This window comes from Canis lupus, chromosome 30 (assembly GCF_003254725.2).
Source record: "Canis lupus dingo isolate Sandy chromosome 30, ASM325472v2, whole genome shotgun sequence".
Classification (NCBI taxonomy): domain Eukaryota; kingdom Metazoa; phylum Chordata; class Mammalia; order Carnivora; family Canidae; genus Canis; species Canis lupus.
Window position 1 is genome coordinate 24,315,009 of NC_064272.1, and position 20,861 is coordinate 24,335,869.

A 20,861-nucleotide genomic window follows, 5' to 3' on the forward strand; every position below is an offset into this window, starting at 1 on the left:
AATAGGGTGTTCTTCTGAAGGTGGGGCAGGGTTTATATCAAGAGCACATGGCCCACCAGGAGGGATATTAAGGCATCTTTTGATTTTTAGTCTCCAATTCTTAGTCAAGAGGGATGGTTTTGATAAACATAAAGGATTTTTCACAGAGGAAATGAACACACACAAAGGCCCATTTCCCATTTGCTAGGCCTACCCTTTAAGCTCTAGGTTGTGTGTGAACCACCGCTGTTAGACCTGTGGGCTTCCCTCAAAGGGTGGGGTGTAGGAGGCATGCACACCAGTCATGGTGGGTATGAATACATCCTTTTCCTTCAGGGTAGGTACTTTCTTACTCTGCAGGCTTTGTACAGATATCTAGAAAGCAACTTTATAAACAAAGCCTTTTTTCTCAGCCATGAGGAATAGAGGTATGACATGGTTCAAGTACTCACAGAGGATTATGGGATAAGATCAGGGTCTCAGACTCACACATCTTGCAGAAAACAGCATTGTCTCTGGAGAAATATTCCTGGCCCATGGACATAGATGGCCTTCTAGCCATTTCTGAGTACTTTTTATTGAAAAATTTTCTTCCAAGCTTTATTTTTATTACTCTCCTAGCATTCTCAAACCAAAAGAGATATGACATCACAAGAGCCTGCTCTAAGACAGGACTGCCCATTTGTCTCTTCTGAAAGGAAAAGCACACACAGCAGGGGGGCTAGAGGGGAGACATCCAAGGATAGAATCACTTCAGTGAAAGCCCCTCAACATAAAGGGCTAACTAACAGAGATTCACTACATGTTTCCTCTGTGTCAGGCACTGAAGAAAGTCCCGTGCGTGTGGTCAGGATGACCCTCAACAGAGGTCCAGATATTATAACCAACAAGGTCACTTCACAGCTCAACTACGGAGCTCCTGCAAACATGTAACACAACCTGCTCAGGGTGGCTCAGATGTTCCTGCCAGGGGAACCAGGATTGCCTGCTCTCCCCAGTGAGGAGGTTCTCAGCATTGCTTCTGGAAGTCAAGTTTGATGGCTAGTCTTTTTCAAACCCAGTGCAGGGTCTGAATTCATGACCCTGAGATCATGACCTGAGCTGAGATCAAGCAAGAGTCGGATGCTTAACTGACTGAGCCAACCGGGTCGGGGGGGGGGGGGGGGGGGCGGCGGTGCGCAATGGCTTGCCTGTTTGTAAATAATTTGGAAGGAAGGAGGTCTTTCAGAACTGGTTTCTCCAAAACCCAAACAACAAACAAAACACCCACAAAAAAAAAGCCGAGTTTAAATTTTAAAAAAATATCTGATCAGTTTTCAACTTTTTTTTTTTTTTAGAGTTTTTATTTATTTATTCATGAGAGACACAGAAAGAGAGAGAGAGAGGCAGAGACACAGGCAGAGGGAGAAGCAGGCCCCACGCAGGGAGCCTGATGTGGGATTCGATCCTGGGTCTCCAGGATCACGCCCTGGGCTGAAGGCGGTGCTAAACCGCTGAGCCACCCGGGCTGCCCTGATCAGTTTTCAATTGTAATGTCAACTGGAGAGGCTGTGCACTTTAAAGTTTTCAAATACAGGAAAAAATATTGAAGGAGGATAAAATTATGAATGCTTTGGAATTGTTGAGGGCAGGCCTTTCTGAATTAGGGAAAGACCGAGGGAACACCTTTCATTCACTGTTTTCTGAATTTAATTTTTTTCTCTTAATTAAAAAAGGGTATTTTTCAAACATGCAGTTTTACAAAAACATTAATGATTAAGCCGTAGTTCTCAACTGGCTTTGACTCCTCCCGCTCCCTCCTGGGCAGGGGACATTAAGCAATGTCTGGATACACTTTTGGTTGTCATGACTCAGGAGGGATAGAGGCTTGTAGGTAGAGCCCAAGGAGACTGCTAAGCATCCCACCATGCACAAGATGGCCCCGCGACAAAGACTCATCCGGCCCCAAATGTCAATAGCTGAGGTTGAGAAGTCCCATTCTAGCTCGTGTTATCGATCTGTTTAAAGGAGAGTGAAGTCTTTCATAATTAACATCTCGGTTGTTCATCAGCAAATGTTTGCTGCTATAGTCATGCAAGAACTTGACAGATTTATTTTCTCAACTTCCTAACTACCTCTTTCGGTACAGTTCTGCTTCCACTATACACGGAGTGGCCCCTTTAATCAATTCAGAGAGCCATGAGAGTAGACTTTATACCTAATCTAGACTGTCTTCCAAATTATCAGGGATCTTGACTGTGTGGAGACAGAGTCCATGGGGCTTTATTGTATAGAATGATCCACTCATTTGTTAAGCCTCTCTGGACCTTCCACATCAGTGACCTTCCACATATGACAACCCACACTGGTAACTGGTAGGCTGGCCATTCCAATCTCAGGACACAAGAAATAAGAACAGTCTTAAATGAAACACTAGCTCATTAGAATTACTGTATTTCAAAAACCATAATGAAGCTCTTCTTCAGCCTGCTACCTCTTTGTTATATGAAATTTGAATTAAAAAAAACTCTTACATCCTATTCCTATATCTATAGCAGAAAGACATAATTATTATCTGATTAATATGCTAAATATGTCTTCCTTCTCTCTTGATGGAAAGTAAATAGACATAGAAAATATAGTGGGACCCTATTAACTTAGAATTGTTAAAAGAAGTGAAAACTGTACTATTTGAAGGATTAAATTTTATCCTTTTCAAAAAGACAAAATAAGAGAAATTTAAGTACAGGTCTTGCCAAATATACTTTAATGGAAATGTGAAAATCAGTTTAAGTTTATACATGGGCTATACAAAAATTTTGAGGTAAAATATTTTAAGCTTATTTTCTTAAGTAGGCTAAATATTTTCCTTAAATCATCTTCATACTATTAATTTGGTCAGTTAAACCTTCCTGTGTCACAATTACCATGATTTCCTGAACTTATGTGTTATACTAAGCAGACCAAATACTGTGGCTACTGACTTATTCTACAATAAACAAGGGTAAAAAGAATTCTGTTACAACTTAATAAAAAAGGAAAAATAGCTCGATTTAAAAATGGGGAAAGGAGCTGAACAGACATTTCTCTAATGGTCAATAAGCTCATGAAATATGCTTAACATCATTTCCCATTAGAGAAATGAAATCAAAACCACAAAATACCACTTCACTCCCACTAGGATGGGTGTAATCAAAGTCAGATACTAGCAAGTGTTGGCAAGGACACAGATATACTGGAACCTTCAAATGCTGCTGGTAGGGGCATAAAATGGTAGAGTCACTCTGGAAACCAATCTTGCAATTCATCAAAAAGGCTAAACAGTAACCATCAGACCCAGTAATTCTATTTTTAGGTAAGCACCCAAGAGAAATAAAAACTATGCCTATACAAAAATGTGTATGTGAATGTTGACAGCAGCATTCTTTGTTATTCAAAATAGCCAAAAAGTGGAAACAACTGATGCCTATCAGCCAGCTGATGGACGAACAAGTAAAATGTAATACATTGCAGTATCAGTGCAAATACGTAGTACCAGGAAGGATTAGGAATGAAGTGCGGATACACACACTACAGCCTGGATGACCCATAAAAACATTATGCTAACTGAAAGAAACCAGACACAAAGGACACATATCATGTGATTCTATTTCTACGCAATGCCCAGAATAAGGCAATATTTTGAAATTCTTTCTATAGAAACAGAAAGAAGTGTCCTAGGGAGGAAGGCGGGGGAAGAATTGGGGTTTGGTGACTAGGGAGGTGGGGTTTCCTTTCGGCGTGATGAAAATGTTCTCAAACTAGCTGTGGTGATGGATGCACAACTCTATGAATATATGAAAAGCCGATGAATTGTATACTTGAAAGAAATGAATGCTACGGTAAGTGAGGTATATGTCAATAAACCCTTTTAAAGCCAAAAAAGAGTCCAGAGTCACCAGTTTCTTACCTCTGCAGGAATTTTTGGAAAATGCGCCGATAAGCGTAACCAGCTCTTCTCACTCGGATGTTTTCTTTCAGACCCAGGTACTCTACTTGATGCTTCACCCTATAAATGAGAAAATAGAGCCAGGATATTATTGGATACTTCCTGTGCCTTGTTCTCTTAGCCACTATCTCCTCAAACCCCCGGTTGTAAGCAGTAGGACACATTAAGAAGACTATATTTTAGGAGTGTCATCTTATGCAAATAGACTAGGTGGGATGCTGCCCAATTCATGAATCACTGAATAAAGCCAATCCAATCTTTAAATGTACTCAGTTGAATTTACACACACACACACACACACACACATTTATAAAGACTATAGGGGCGCCTGGGTGCCTCAGTCTTGGTTAAGCATCTGGCTCTTGATTTTGGCTTGGGTCATGATCTCAGGGTTGTGAGATTAAGCCCTGTATGGGGCTCCTTGCTGGGTGTGGAGCCTGGCACTTGATATTCTCTCCCTCTCCCTCTGCCCTTCCCTCCTCCCTGTCTAAAGAACAAATAAACTATAGAGTGTTCAGAGTCTGAGCTGACCCTCAGGTTATATAATATTAATTAAAAAAATATTTTGTTGTGGAATCCAGCAATTACAGAAGACTTTATATATCTATCTAAAAAAATAGTAAAACCAACAAACAAAAACAAAACAAAAACAAACAAAAAAAATAGTAAAACAGAAAGCCATAGGCCCATCATTGAGATTATGAACAAAAGTATCAGTTTTTTAAAAGACTAAAGGAAAGAACTTTTATTTTTTTTTTTAATTTTTATTTATTTATGATAGTCACAGAGAGAGAGAGAGAGAGGCAGAGACACAGGCAGAAGCAGGCTCCATGCAGGGAGCCCGACGTGGGATTCGATCCCGGGTCTCCAGGATTGCGCCCTGGGCCAAAGGCAGGCGCCAAACCGCTGCGCCACCCAGGGATCCCGGAAAGAACTTTTTTTTTTTTTTTTTTTTTCGGAAAGAACTTTTAACCTTGGAATTACACTATAGCTATTTTTGTACTCAACCTTAATTTAATAGCGACTCTAGACCTAAGGAGATTACACAACTAAGCTTTTCAAATACAGCATAAAAAAGGGCATATAAAATGATTAATTTCAATACCTAAATTTAAAATGTTCTAATAGGAGCACCCGGGTTGCTCAGTGGTTGAGTGTCAGCCTGTGGCTCAGGGCATGATCCCGGGGTCCTGGGATCGAGTCCCACATCGGGCTCCCCACGGGGAGCCTGCTTCTCCCTCTGCCTGTGTCTCTGCCTCTTTGTCTTTCTCAGGAATAAATAGTAAAGTCTTAAAAAAAGTGAAATGCCTTAATAGCATACCTAAATTATAGTTTTGGTTTTATTATTATTTTTTAAGATTTTACTTATTTGAGAAAGAGACCGAGACAACAACAGAGATAGTGAGAAGGAGCAGAGCTGGGGATGTGAGGAAGAAGCAGGGTTCCTGCTGAGTAGGGAGCCATCCCAGGGGCTTGAGGATGGGATGCTGGGGTCATGACCTGAGCCAAAGGCAGATGCTTAGCTGACTCAGCCACCCAGGTGCCCCAGTTTGGGTTGGTTTTTATGACGGTAAACAACTGTCAGTAGGTTTTGGAAAATGGATGCTGGTCCTACTAGCTTGTGTTCTCACATAGGATTTTATTAACAGAGAAAATGCCTCTGGCTCCTGCCCCTTGGGGAGTCTAGTTTAGGAGGCCTGGTAGGTCTGGGGTGGCACAGACACGTGAACTGCGAAAATGCCTCAGCCCTTCCTGAGAAGCAAAGTGTTGGGAAAGCTGAGAGGCAGATCCTGGGCACTGGCCTCCGACTGTCCCCTGGGGAGGTCAATGGGGTCTTTGCTTACATTATGCAGGATGGTTGAATACGGATGCTTGGAAACACAGTATTTGAGGGAAATGAGAAATAAAAAGTACACTTCTTCTCTCTTGTGATGACATGATGTCAGAACTGTGCTGTGGCAGGGAGGCAGCTGGCCTTCTCCCCACTGGGGTACACTGTGGGTCCACTGCACTGGGGGCTCCCCTCGTGACCTGCTGCCCAGGAGAGCTAACTAGCAGCCTCCTTCCAACGTCATTTAGTTGCCTGACGCCTGTCTCTCCAGCCAGGCTCTTGGAAAGCCACACTTCCAACACCACACTGCACGCGCTGACACCTGCTACGGGCCATTGCACACCAGCGCTGTGCAAGGTGCTTGGGCAGCAGGAAAGGACGGTATGGCTCCCGCCGAAGACCTTGCAGGTCTAGTGGTTCACAGCCAGGATCTGGGGTTGGGTTTCTGGTATGGGCCTGGCTCTGCCACTTTCCAGAAGTGGAAAGGGAGGGCAATGACGTTAGTTCTTTCTTCCTAGCTGGGTACATTGCACGTAAAGCACTGAGCGGGCTCCTGGCATGCATGACATAAAGCTGCCGTTAGTGGTACTATATTCACAGGCACAGTAAGTAAACCAGGACAGGAAACTAGAGAAAGAAATGGATTTTTCACAGTGAGGGGAATTTCAGATGGTGACACATGCCTGGGCCTGGAAGGAGTTGAATTTGCCAGGTACAGGGGAGGGACGGGCAGGGGCGCAGTGGCAGCGGAAGGCACAAAGGTGGGAAAAGCTGTGGCTCCGGGGCAGTGGGAGAGAAGCAGGTGGAACACTGAGCTGGAAGAAGGGGTGAGGCACTGCAGGTGGAGAGGGCTTTGGAGGACCCATCAGACTGGGAAGGACTGGTGGACTGCCCTGGGAAGGATGACGTTACACAGGGAGGGGCGTACAAGAAAAGTCTCAAGTCAGATGGTCTTAACTTGAACCAGTATCCAGAAATGTCAACTCCTTGGAGATAATAACTTTAAAAAAAAACCTTTATAGAAAGTAATCCTCGGAGCGCTTGGATGGCATGCATCGGGAGTTTTGGCCGCGCTCCTGATTCTGCACCTCTGCAAGAGGCCACAGCCAGACCCAAGCCGGAACCATGTTTTGCAACCACTATGACAATGATGTCACTGTTTGGAGCCCTCAGGGCAGGATTCATCAAACTGAATATGCAATGGAAGCTGTCAAACAAGGTTCAGCCACAGTTGGTCTGAAATCAAAAATCCATGCAGTGCTGGTTGCATTGAAGAGAGCAGTCAGAGCTTCAGCTCATCGGAAGAAAATTCTCCATGTTGATAACCATATTGGTATCTCAATTGCGGGACGTACTGCTGATGCTAGACTGTTATGTAATTTTATGCGCCAGGAGTGTTTGGATTCCAGATTTGTATTTGACAGACCTCTTCCTGTGTCTCGTCTTGTATCTCTAATTGGAAGCAAGACTCAGATACCAAAACAACGATATGGCCGGAGACCATATGGTGTTGGACTGTGTACTGCTGGCCACGATGACATGGGCCCTCACATTTTCCAAACCTGTCCATCTGCCAACTATTTTGACTGTAGAACCATGTCCATTGGAGCACGTTCTCAATCAGCTCGTACTTATTTGGAGAGACAGATGTCTGGGTTTATGGAGTGCAATTTGAATGAACTGGTTAAATATGGTCTGTGTGCCTTACGAGAAACACTTCCTACAGAACAGGACCTAACTACAAAGAATGTTTCCATTGGAATTGTTGGTAAAGACTTGGAGTTTGCGATTTATGATGATGATGATATATCTCCATTCCTGGAAAGTCTTGAAGAAAGACCACAGAGAAAGGCACAGCCTGCTCAACCTGCTGATGAACCAGAAAAGGCTGATGACCCAATGGGGAGCATTAAGTCACAAACCAGTCTATATGTGTATTATCAAATGCAGGAACCCTTACTGATGACAATAATCTATACTTGGAACCAAAAGACGCAGTGTAGTCTTATGATATGTTTTAGGAATCAGTCCAGATGTGTTTTTCCCAAGTAACTTGCCTGAACCATATAATGGTGTGCATTTTTCTTTGAGAGGGTCTATATAATCATTTTCTAGACAGTAGAGTTATCTGTACTAATGTTTTTATATGAAGAACATAGTGTCTTTGTGGTTTTAAAGACAACTGAAATAAAACTGTTTCACCTGCTTGTGGAAAAAAAAAAAAAAGAAAATAATACTCAACATCCACACTTGATTCATGGCACATATCTGGTTAACTAAAGGAGTAGAAGTTGGGATTTAGGAAAATAATTTTCCTTTCTCCTATCCTCCAAATCCAAAACTTACCACTGGCCTTCTCTCTACTAAGGAAAATACACATGAGGGTGTCAAGTAGATGTTTTTGGTCATTTTTTAAAAAGATATTATTTATTTACTTGAGAGATAAGGAGAGAGACAGAGAGAGAGAAAAAGCACACGAGCAGCGGGAGGGGGGCAGAGGGAGACGGATAGAATCTTAAGCAGACTCCCTGCTGAGCACAGAGCCTGATGTGGGCTCCATCCCAGGCCCAGTGCTGAAACCAAGGGTTGGGAACTTAACCAATTGAGCCACCCATGCACCGCAGGTTGTTTGCTCATTTTAAGAATTTTTCATAAATACTGGTGTTATCCCCAGCTTTTGAGGCAGGGAATGCATCACCTACTGATTCAAGTAGAAACGCCGCTCCATTTCCATAAACCCCACAGGAAAGAACATCATCACGTTAAAACACTTTCATTCACTATTAACTTCCATAACCAGGAAATTTTCTTACAGAAATTTTCTTCTACAGGACGATTGGTTTAGCAAATTATGTGCTGTTTAGCATTTTATGTAATCAAAAGATCCAAGTTGATTTTTGCTTATCCTTGGAGTGGTGTCCCCTACTCAGTAAACATCAGCCCCACTAGTAATGCCCAGTGGGTCCCTCAGTTGTGCCCTTTCTTCCCTCGGGCCAAGTCTTCTTCAAGACTTTTCTGGGCCATTAGTGCAAGTAGGTCAAGGCCTGAGAACTCTGCTAGAGCAGCAATTCAGAACCCAGGGCAGGCAGCTTTGCCAAAGCCAAACAAAAACACATTTTCAACAGGAAAAGAAAAATAAACCACACCCCATAAACTTGTGGAATGAGTAACCCCGTCCACCGAGAACTTCAATTGACCGTGTAATCCCTGCCAATGAAGCACAGTGCCCTTTCACAGCCCCTAACTCTCCACACGCAGAAGAAGTGAAACCATCTGTTACACAATAAACCTGACCCAGGGTGGGGGGGAGGGGCGCATCCCAGGAAGCAATCCTCTGCGGACTATAAATCCACACTTGACCAACAAATACCTTAGACTTCTTAACACCTGTTTACACGAATGTCCAGTATGAAGTTCCTTACTGCAATTCAAATAAGTTAGTGTAATTTTTTTAAAAAAGGAAAACACCACTGGGGGGGGGGGGGGGATTCTATGGGGATTTACTGAATAAATGTATCCCTGTCTTAATTTCTCCAGTTTTTGATATTTCAATGAATCAGCTTGGATTTTATGAGAAGGTAGCCTCAGGGCTGGGAAGTGTTTGACCAGTAGCTATTGACAAATTTCTGTCTTAGAGGGACTTTGAGCAGAGCAATCTATACAGGGTAAGGGAGAGAGTGCTGAGGAGGCATTGCATTTGTAGGGGGAGAGAGATGTTCTCATTTAAGAGGACGTTTATTGGAAAGGGCCGGGGAAGGGAAGCCCGATGGGATTGGAAGTAAGGGGAAGGGTGAGCTAAAGCCTTGTAGCACTACCTCTGCTTCCAAGATGCTGTAATCTGTTTCTGAGGTTGCCTATCTCACCACCCTTCCACCGTGTGTGTATATGAGCAGGAGATGTAATGTGGTGTGCATACCTGTGGACCTGTGGGTGTGGGAGTGACATGGAGACACGCATGGCAGGCTTACAGCTCACCCAGGTCTGGGAGAGACATTCTATCAGCCTGAAGGAGATCCCATTCTGAATTGAGCCTCTTAGTTTAATGAGGATGAAATTGAGGACGGAGGAGATGAAGTGTCTCACTCAAACCACTTACTGCCAGGCCGGCACCACAATACAGTTCTTCCAAGTCCCAGGCCAGCCCTTTGCTCTAGATCAGCTGTTCTCAAAGTATGAGGCCCAGACCATCAGCACTAGCATCGCCTAGGAGTTTCTTAAAAATGCACATTCCTAGCACACGTGGGTGGCTCAGTCAGCTAAGTGTCTGAGGCTTGGTTTCGGCTCAGGTCACAATCTCAGAGTCCTGCAATTGAGCCCTGCCTTGGGTTCCACACTCAGCGGGGAGTTTGCTTGTCCCTCTGCCCCTCGTCCCACTCACTCTCTCTCCAGTAAATAAATCTTTTAAAAATGCACATTCCTGGGCCCCACACAGACCCACTGAATCAGTTTTAACAAGCCCTTTAAGGGATACTCTAGTGCATCCACAAGCTTGAGAACTAGTGTAGGAAGGCAAAAAAATACATACATAAATAAATAGACATTTCTATCTTCAGGTGGAAAGAGGTGATAATGCTGGTATTCTCTCAGTCTCAAAGAAGAAATTCTGAGTGACCCATTTCAGAAAAGCAGAAGGTGGGAGCTCCTGGGTGGCTCAGTCAGTTAAGTGCTGAACTCTTGATTTCAGCTCAGGTCATGATCTCAGGATCCTGGGATCAAGCCCCACATCAGTCTTTGTGCTCAGCAGGGAATCTGCTTCTCTGCCTCTCCCTCTTCCTCTGCACCCCCTTTCTGCTTGTGCTCGCTCTCTCTCCAAAATAAGTAAACAATTCTTTATAAAAAAAAAAGAAAGAAAGAAAAAGAAAAGCAGAAGGCAAATTAAGGACATCCAGGGGAATGATCAGATTCCACATCTAGTTCCTTCAGAGAACCTGCAGTGGGAGAAAAGATAGCAGGGAAACGTGATGACTGCCAGGAACTAACATAAGAGCTGTCAAACAGAAAAGTCCTGAGGAAAATTCTTAGGGCAAATTAGAGATGTTGGATTAGGGTCAAACCAATTAAGAGAAAGACTATAGAGCCTGCTAATAATACAAGAGACATCCCAAGCTGGACTGAACAGCTAGGGGGAGTGGGTCCCTCATTGGAGCCTTGGTATCATTACCTAAGAATGTTTAAGGGGAGTCACGGTCAACCATTGAACGGAAACGACGTTTGAGGAGCATGTATCTATGGATGAGATTACTCTGAATGTTGTAGACTGACAAAACGGAAAGGTGCTGCATCCCACAGCATCACCGGGTGAGAAACAGACTTAGGCTGCACATGACGTAGGAAAACACAAACAAGGACTGGCAGACAGTGAATGCTGGCACCTGGGCACTTTTCTCACCACTCATCTTTTACCTCTGGTAACCGATCAAGTCTCATCTGCCCACCATGGTTAGGAAGGATCTTGCTGGCAGGATGGAATGGACCTATACATGTCTCTTGGGTAGGGGCAGGGGGGTGACTGGCAGCCACGGCTTTCCCTTCTGGTCTGGCCATTATGGAGCTTAACCTTGGTAAGTTGCTTGATACCTACGTCTATCTTTAAAAAAAAAATTTATTTATTTGAGAGTTAGCGAGAGAAAGAGAGCACAAGCAGGGGGAGCAACAGGCAGAAGGAAAGGGAGAAGCAGACTCCCCACTGAGCATGGAGCCCAATGTAGGGCCCCATCCCAGAACCCTGAGATCATGACTTGAGCTGAAGGCATTTGTTTACTTAACCAACTGAGCCACCCAGGCGCCGTTACCTAAGTCTATCTACTTTTCTCCAAGAGAGAAAAGAAAAAAGATAGTAGTTTTATATGCTCCTGTCCAGGGATCCGACTGTCTGGTGGCAATGGTGGGCTCCTCCTTCTGGTCCAATCACCCTAACGCCTTGCCTCAGCCCTGTTTCCTGTGTGCCCATGGACGGTGGGGTCAGGCCTCTTAGGAATGTACATCTGGACCCCTAGTTAGATAAAATTATATTCTCTTGCCATCCTTAACATTTTCCTACTCAACACCCCATTCCATCCTGCAGAGGCCATGCCCCTAAATGCCAGTGTAGGAGGAATAGTGACACAGGATTTTTCTGGAGTCAGAAACAAGAGGGATTTGCTGAACCCCACATGCCACATGTCTCCCGGTGCCTTGTTCCCTCCCAAAGGAAGTCATCACTCTGCTCATAAACACAGCCCCCATGGGCACGTACTGAACCTAGAGCATGCCCCCAGTATCCCTAAGAGCCACCATAAAGGACAGATTGCTTTTTATCCAGCTCTTTAGACCTGCACTCTTAACCCCGAGCTGAGTATGCTACGCCACATCCTGTGGGTACCAATGAGGAGCTAAGTGTACTAAGAATGTCTACACAGGAGCTCAAACTAATTTTATTTTATTATTATTAGTATTAGTATTAGTATTGTTATATATCAAACTAATTTTATTTTATTTTATTTTATTTTTTAAAGACTATTTTTTTTTAAAGATTTTATTTATTCATTCATAGACACAGAGAGAGAGGCAGAGACACAGGCAGAGGGAGAAGCAGGCTCCATGCAGGGAGCCCGACGTGGGACTCGATCCGGGTCTCCAGGATCACACCCCAGGCTGCAGGCGGTGCCAAACCACTGCGCCACCGGGGCTGCCCCAAACTAATTTTAAAACCACCCTGATTCTGCAGTATTAAGGTTCCCCCCCAAATCTGTCCCTAGACTAGCCAAGATCAACATTATAAATTGCTAATTCTGAATTGAATGGAACTGCTAACATTTTAGGAAAAGACAAGGAGGGGAAAAAAAAAAAAGGCCTCATTCATCATGAAAAAGTTAAGACACAAGGATGTGAAACACATCTGAAAACAATTTCAACTGTCTGTCCTTGGCATAGGGTAGCCCATCGCAAGCAGAGGGAACGTGTGCCAGGGCCCACCTCAGCTGGCTTCAACTTCCCCATCGGCCAACCTGACCATACCTGCTTTCTTCCCAGTCTCTGGGCTTCTTGGTTTCGTTTGGTTTAATGCAGCGAATGTAGTGAGGTGTGCATTTCATCAGGGTGCTCACAAGGTCATTGGCTTGTTTCTAGAAAGGAAGAATAACATCAGATGGACACATGGAGCTTTCTCCCAAGCACACCGACTTTCAAAGGGGAACTGTGAAACTCCAGTGTGGAAATATACAGCTAGAAATTAATCTTCGTGACAACTTGCTCATTAAGCTTGCCTCTGGCCTAGTATACTTTTGTAAGGCTCGACTGACTTTTATGATGATTTTAACACCTACCAATGAGTTTGAAATTCGATTTTTGGAAACAACCAGGTCTTTTCAGTATAGTTAATAAAATAAAACACACAAACCCCCAACAAACCAAAACAACAAAACCAGTAAATCTTCCCATACAATTCTTTTCATGAGAAACAAGGAAGCATGCCAGTTATTAACTAATTAAGTTTATATTGATTGAGGGCCTTTGCAAACACATTGTTCTCATAAACTTTTTGTGGTGCGAGGGTGGGGCAGCGAGGAGAAATTATTTGTAAGGCTAAAGCATCAAAGGCCCCTGTACTCTCTGGGCAATCTAACCAATGAGGAATCACCTTATTAAAATGATGGAAATTCATAAAGGGTGGGAGAGACATCACAATCTCAGAACTTGTAAATCTTTCTAACATGCCACTTCATTCATCTTCTTCCTGAACATGTCCTTTTATAAATCTGTAGCACATGATTGCTTTCAGTGTGGCAGGTCACCTGCTCCTTCACAAAATATTCAATTAAGAAAGTCATCTCTCACTACCTGCCTACCGGATACTAAAAGAAAACTGGGCTCAAACAGAGAAAGCCATAACTAAAGCTGGAATTGCTTCTGATGCCTTTCACATCATGAGCATCTCAAACTTTAAAGAGAATGGGAGCAGACCCACATGGGCATTCCCACTGACACACAGCAGGGCCCTTGTGAGGCCACACAAACTCTCCTTCCGAGCAAGTCAGTGCAAAGACAGAAAACCTCTAAAGGAAAATAGAAGGGATCTCTAAAGCCAGCAAAACCATTACAAAGTCAGCAGAAGAGATATGCCTGCAGGAGACAACCCTCTCTCAATTAGGGCTTTTTGTTTTCATGGGTTTGGGAAATCTGAAACCCTTGAGAAAAACTCGAGTAGATTCAAAGCTAGATGTTCACTGGTGAATTCTGTTCTCTGTTTAGATGTGCAGGATATAGCATTTTTTTGCAATGCTTAGAAGGACAAAGCTGCAGAGGTCGTACGGTCAAAGCAAAGCCCTACGGTGAAAAAGTCAATGGACTCCCATCTCTTCTGTCGATGTAGATGGTATTTGAGAACAAATCTGATGATCTTTGCAACACAGGAGGCAGGGTTGGGCAGGGCCTGCGTATACCGATGCTTCTTTTTAAGTTCCCAGACTTGTTATTTTTATTTTTTATATTTTAATTTTATCAAAACTTAATTTCCAACAGTAACTTGGCAGACTCTTCAGTCCTAAGCTTATAAGAAGACACCTTATTTTCACCTTAGTATGAGCATACAAAGCGGCAAGGATGACTTGAGTGACCTGCTACCTGACATGGCTTTCTCCAGCTCAAAGTAGTAATGGGGTGACATTTACTGAATGTGCACCAGGGGGCTAGACATACGAACCTTCTAATTTCTGCCTCACCATTCTTTTTTTTTTTTTTAACTTTTATTTATTTATTTATTTATTCATAAGAGACACATAGAGAGAGAGAGGCAGAGACAAGGGCAGAGGGAGAAGCAGGGTCCCTACAGGGAGCTCAATGTGGGACTCAATCCCAGGACCCCAGATCACTCTCTGCGCTGAAGGCAGATGCTCAACCACTGAACCACCCAGGCATCCCTCTGCCTCACCATTCTAAGTGATAGCTACTAGTATTATTATTATTTTTTTAGATGAGGAAATGGGACCATAAAGAAATAAAGTATTGCTCAAGATGGTACAATTAGTGACACAGCACTGAGGCTTGAGGTCAAGTGTGCTGCCTCCCAAGTCTGTTCCTTAACCACAAGGCTATCCTGCCTTCCTAGGGAAGACAGGAGATAGTTCGGTGAGATATAAGAGGAATTAACAGAGTGAGCCAGGAGTAGATAAAGCCTTTAGGTTGTGGGAAAATTTGTTTCGGCAAATAGGAATACGCGTTGACCATCAAAATTATCCTGAATTTAGCTATGGGTCAACTTTAGATGTCTCTTGAAGTGGCTGGGAAGCAGCAACTGGATTTATCTGGACTCTAGACCAGAACTGTCCAGGAGTTAGGAAAGAAGGCTACCAAAGGCACTTGCCAAACAGAAGCAGAATGTAAAATATGCAGATGGGACAGGACAGCAAGAAAAGGCTTAGGGTAAAGGCTCCTCATTCTACCTTCAACACAGATTACTAGCAAGCCCAAGTTGGGTTCTACCTCTATTGTTTGTAAGCTACATGACAAATCACTAAATTTCTCTGGAAATTCACAGTTCCCCCATCTGTAAACTAAGTGGATTGCACTATAAGACCTCTAATATCTTAATTTAAGGGTTGGAAAAGACGTGGGTGCCTCAGTCGGATGAGCATCTGCCTTCAGTTCAGGTCATGATTCTGGGGTCCTGGGATCAAGCCCCACATTGGGCTCACTGCCCAGCAGGGAGTCTGCTTCTCCCTCTTCCTCTGCCTCCCCTACTCATTCTCTCAAGTAAGTAAATAAAACTTAAAAATAAAATAAAGGTTGAAAAGATGTTAAAAGTCAACAAGTACAGTCCCCAGATCATGCTTTCACCTCCTGACGTATCCATTCCTCCAGTCTCCTCTCACTTAGATGAAGCCACAGGCCTGTCTACTTGGCCAGCGCTAAGCTCAATGCAATTTCCACAGCATCAATCTTCAACTCTAATTGCAAAACTGGTCCCTTCTAGCAACAACAATGTAGAACTTAGTGAAGCTTCAACATCAAAAGGTGCTATTAAATATAGCATATTATGATTTATAAATGAGAAAATAGTTCTCACCAAATAAATACTCATTAATTAGATCCTATAGATCAGTTTGAAATTTTCAAGAATTAGAATATAATAAAATACCTAACGCTAAAACTACCTTGAACATAAATTTAATTTCTTTTCCAAGGAACTCCAGATCCCTTTAAATGTCTATACTTCAGGGATATCATTGAGATGAATTTAATATCTGCAAAATGCTGCAGATATGAGAGGTGTAAGAGATTGGCCATGGCTATATCTCTCTAAGAGGTGTTTTAGAGGGGATTATAAAACAGGGAGAATTTCATTCCTGTGTGGAGGTAAAGCATCAGACAGACATGAGTCACACAGTCCATGAACGAGGGTACCCCTGGGGGTAAGAACATGGACAGTATTACAATCCCACTTAAGCTGGCTGACTTGAGGTTGACCTCCTCAGACCATAGCCATCTTTGCAGTCCTTACAATACTGAATATTTTGAGTATACCCAGAAGGTGGCAATTTTGAGCATTCAAGTAGACAAGAATATAGAAGGAAAGAAAGAGGTCAAGTCTTCTAATGAAGAGAAAAATGCCTCTATCTCCACCCTCTGCTTTATAGGGAATAGGCTCAACTGAGTATCCAGACCACTTGAAAGTGAGTCATTGGAACCTTGATGATCTGGGCCCCTTGGATCTGAATGTGACAGTCTTGTGACTAGATTTTCCAGCCCAGAGCTAATCCTTATCCAGGACCTTGAAGTAAAGGCATGAGTCAGAAGCTTCACACAGACATTACAATCTGGGGCCTCATGAGAATGGCATCTGCTCTCTGCCTTCAACTTTCTGCTCCAGTGAACTCAATCCAGGGATCATCCCAGGGCTACTAAATGTCTCTAGTACTTTGAACATGACTGTCCCTAGTCCCAGAGGAGTATACCCTCTAGTTCAAAGCTGAGCTTGTATCTGACTTCCTCCCCTAACCCGAAGGCTGCTCTTGACTGGAATCTTCTTGTTGCTATGAATTTCTGACTATTGTTTCCTTTATTCCAGCCAGTGTTCTTGCCCGCAGGGGCTGGGGAGGCAGGCTTCCATACAGGAAAAACTTAGGGAAGAAAGCCAGCCAGAAGAACAGACGGCAACAACCATGGTGTCCAATGGCTGGGGTTGTAGAGAGCCTTGTGAGGAGGTGGAGCAGGATTTGGATACATAGAGCCAGGGAGGGGGCACGCAAACACAGAAACAAGAGTCCACTAAGAATGAAGCAGAGATGAGTAAGCATGGCACACAAGGAGGGGGAAACAGAGCAGAGTATAATAGGAGACGAGATCCATTTTGTGTTTATGATGTTTCAGGCAGTGTGCGGCATGCCTTAGGTAGATTGCTGAATTCAAGACCACAGTACCCCTTGAGGTAGGTGCAAAGATCTCCACCTTAGAGATATAGGAAAAGAGGCGATGAGAGTTTAGGCAATTTGCTGGCAATCACAAGCTAACAAAAGCCACAGCTGGGATTTCAACACAGGCGATGGACCCCCAGGGACCTACTGTTAATCATTCAACGATCCTATTGATTATAAAATCAGGGTGGTATTTAACTGGTATGATTTTTTTTTAAATAGTTTGGTGACTCAAAGAATTACATGATTAAGTGTGTTTGACACAACCTCTAAATTCAGGGTGTAATTAGGGACAATGAATTTCATCACACAATGGTTCAGATAACACAGTGCACTCTCCACAGGGGCTCCCCCAAAACACTGCAGGAACTCCTTCTGGCGTGAAGGCGCTACGGGACCAGATGTGTCTGTAATTTGCAGAAAGGAGAGGCCTGCAACATCCAGGGAGGGTGCATAAATTGCCCCCATGAGACCTAGTAGAATTTCAGGTAGGTGAAGTTCCATAATTGGGAAGTTTTAGGTTCCAGTCTGGAAAAAGGTCATCAAAATCTAAAATCTGGCTCAATCATAAAATTTTCTCTGATAGTTAAATGTGAATTCTTTCAGATTCTGATTAAAGCCATTTCCTCTTAGAAAGTAGTTGATTATCATCTGCTGACTACGAAGCTATGAGGTACTTAATATCCATTTAGGGTTTTAGTGCAGCCAAGTCAAATTCGGCGTGCATCCTGTCACTTTTTTCAAGCAGCAACCCCACTTCTGGGCATCTTCTATAACCATTCTTACTTGATCTTAGCTAAAAGGCCGAGAAGCGATTATAACCATTCTGTTACATCTCACCAACCTTATCCTGGCCTAAGGGTGTAGTTCTTGACTCCTAGAAAACCCTGCCACTTAGAGAAATCTATAAACGTCCCCAAATAGAACAAACCTTTATTTTGCTTCCGGCAGTAGTTGGGCGCCCTTTCTTGTCAGCTTGCAGATTTTCCGGAAATAAAGACTTGATAAAAGGTCTGGAAAAGGAGAAAGAGAACAGTAAGCCATCAGCAGGTACCTCAGGGGCTGAAAGTCTGCTTCTGTAAGGAATGGAAAGGAGGGCCAACCAGAAGTGCATAACCTTGCCTCATCGGACTCAGAGCACAGGCCATCAAGGTATGACTCCGGGAAATAAGCAGTGGACAAAAGAAAGGGAGGAAGAATTCTAAGAACTAGGCATCCTAGCGTCAAAGCCTGAAAAATAAATTTTAAAACTCTGCCTTTTGAGAAAAAAACAAACAAACAAACACTCTGCCTTTTGAATTTGCCCATGCCCTGGAACCGAGGTATGACTTGACAAGAGGACACACGGACGGGGTTGGTGTAGGTTTACTGAGTTAAGATCTGGACAGACTGGAGCTTGGGTGTGTGTATGAGTTGTCTGTCAAGATCCGATGCTGATTCTGCTTTGATCTAAGGCAGGTCATCTTCATCTTGGCTATTGATACTGGGATTAAAGGCTGGATAATTCTTTGTTGGGGGTGGGGAGGAGGAGGCTGCCCTACACATTGTAGGATATTTTGCAGCATGAGTGAGCTTTGCCTACTCAATGCCAGTATGACACTGTGCCCCTCGCCCCTGCAAAAAAAAACTTTGACAAACTGCGCTTTTGAGTACAAGTCATTTTAAGTGAAGCAGTAGTGATTCACCAATCCTTTGCCTGTTAAATATATTTTCATTAGTTGCTCCAATTGAGCTGCATTTGTTCATCTGCCTGCCTCACCAAGACACAGGGCAGGGACAAAATCCTAGTACTCTCAGTGCCCTTGGTGTCTGGAACACGGCCTGGCACTGTGGATGCCAGCAACCATCAATGGATGCTCGATAAATATGTGCTGACTGGTTGAATAAAGTAATCCATGTAAACCAGTAGACTGACACTCAAATTAATTTTCTCCTAAATAGCTTTTGGGCCATCTTGATTTTTCTAGGAAGTCTCCCCACATTCTACTTTTAACTTGACCAGATGCAATTATAGATTTTTGCAGCGAATGTGTTTAATGAACAATAGACTATGTCTAGAGGACAGAAATTTACATGGAAGCCATCAGTAGCTCTCAAACTTGGCAATAACTTTAATAAGTAAAAAATAAAAATTAAAAAAAAATCTGAAAGCAAGTCTGCACCTGACCATCATAAAAACCCACAGGGCAGGACTTGCGTCTTACCTGACTTTTTAAGAGGAACAGATCGACTTTATGTGTTCTCAAATGAAAACAAATTTGAAATCTCCAAAGTTGGGGGCATGAGCACAGGAAGTAGAGCATGGGGAGATGAGAGCCAGAAGAGGCAGGATGGGGAGAAGGGGAAGAGAAGGAAATGGAGAACAACTTCTGGCCAAAGCCTGAAAAGCATGCTTGGTTTTCTTAGAAAATTGTCAGACTTAGGGCTATTAACTAAGGAAGCTAACCTTAAATATTTATTATAGCAGCTCGAGTACCAGACTCAAAGGGCAGCTATTACTTGGAGGCTGCTCTAAAAACTGTGAAGTCTTGAAAACTGTGCAATATTGTATTTGCCTGGCACATACAGGCCCGACCATGTAAATTACACTTTATATCCAGGATCTTGGGAACTTTTGCAGGGAAGAGGGGAGGAAAGGACATAGCAGAGCTGGTCTTGGGGGCTCCTACAGATTGCAAGGGGGATGGATGCCCCTACTGCTTCTACCCTTAGAGCTTAGACAGGGTCTTGGGAGTTCAAATAAATCCCCAAGGCAATCCCTTTTAAGTTGCACCTCCCAAATTTCTTGAGCCATTTCCCAAGTGCTTCAGGGACAAGTTATCTCACATCCTGCTAAGCCATTAGCAATTCAAAAAAATTGAATGACCATAGAAAGTCCTTGGGATAATATTCTCAGGGCAAAATATCCCAGAACCAGAATATTCCACTCTTAGATAGCCAGAAATGGCCATCCCAACCCAACTCCAGGAGCCTCTCCCTGATAACACTGCTAACAATGATGAAACTGTGGGCTCGGAAAGGCATGACACAGCATGCAGAATCTAGTGGCAGAAGATGTTAAGGGGCACAAGGGACTGGAGAAGAAAAATTATTTTGAAAAACCAAATTGTCCAATGATACCCCAGACCTGAGAGCTCAAAGAACAAACTGCTGGCCACACCACAAGTTATTTTTTTAAATACTAAAAATTTGATCAAACCTATATCCCATGTCAGACAAGGCAAAACGCACTTACAGCTCACTGCTCTGCATAAGCTCAATCAGATCCATAAAAAGCACATCACGGTTCCTTTCACAAAAGCCATCCATGTCATAGGATACCTGGCCAAGAATGGAAAGAAATCGAATTTTATCCTGTAAGTATTTCATTGAACAACAACAACAACAACAAAAATCCAAGTTGGCATGGCTATTCTTACCAGAATGTGAATATTTCCAGATGTACAATTGGGATTTCATTATGAACTATCCAATTAAGTCTGTGCATGTTTTATTTAACTTGTTAGCTAACTTAGGTGGTGATAGTCTATGGATGCTGATGAATGGTATTCAGCTGCCTACATGGCCCAGATGATCTATGACCAGGACTTCAGCTACCATGATCACATACCCCTTTTCTCCAGTGAATCCACAGGAGTGTCTAAGAAATAGACCTAATTACTTCCCTAAATTTTCACTACAACAGAATAAAACT

At 43.2% G+C, this 20,861-nt stretch overlaps 2 protein-coding genes across 2 annotated transcripts in view; one reads left to right on the plus strand and one right to left on the minus strand.

Moving 5' to 3' along the window:
• The window catches only part of MYO1E (myosin IE), a 198,898-nt gene that overhangs the window by 41,170 nt on the left and 136,867 nt on the right, over window positions 1–20,861 (minus strand). The window contains 4 exon segments of the mRNA XM_025472640.3: window positions 3,908–4,006; window positions 12,774–12,880; window positions 18,099–18,180; window positions 20,403–20,488. Coding sequence (XP_025328425.1) covers window positions 3,908–4,006; window positions 12,774–12,880; window positions 18,099–18,180; window positions 20,403–20,488 — 374 coding nt within the window.
• LOC112675844 (proteasome subunit alpha type-1-like) lies at window positions 5,321–12,601 on the plus strand. The gene has a single exon (XM_049104051.1). It carries the CDS (start codon window positions 6,903–6,905, stop codon window positions 7,827–7,829), a length of 927 nt encoding a protein of 308 aa, XP_048960008.1. The 5' UTR covers window positions 5,321–6,902; the 3' UTR covers window positions 7,830–12,601.

What these genes read in the sequence shown, in the direction of transcription:
- LOC112675844 (XM_049104051.1), top strand. Translation starts at nt 6,903, where the DNA reads ATGTTTTGCAACCACTATGACAATGATGTCACTGTTTGGAGCCCTCAG.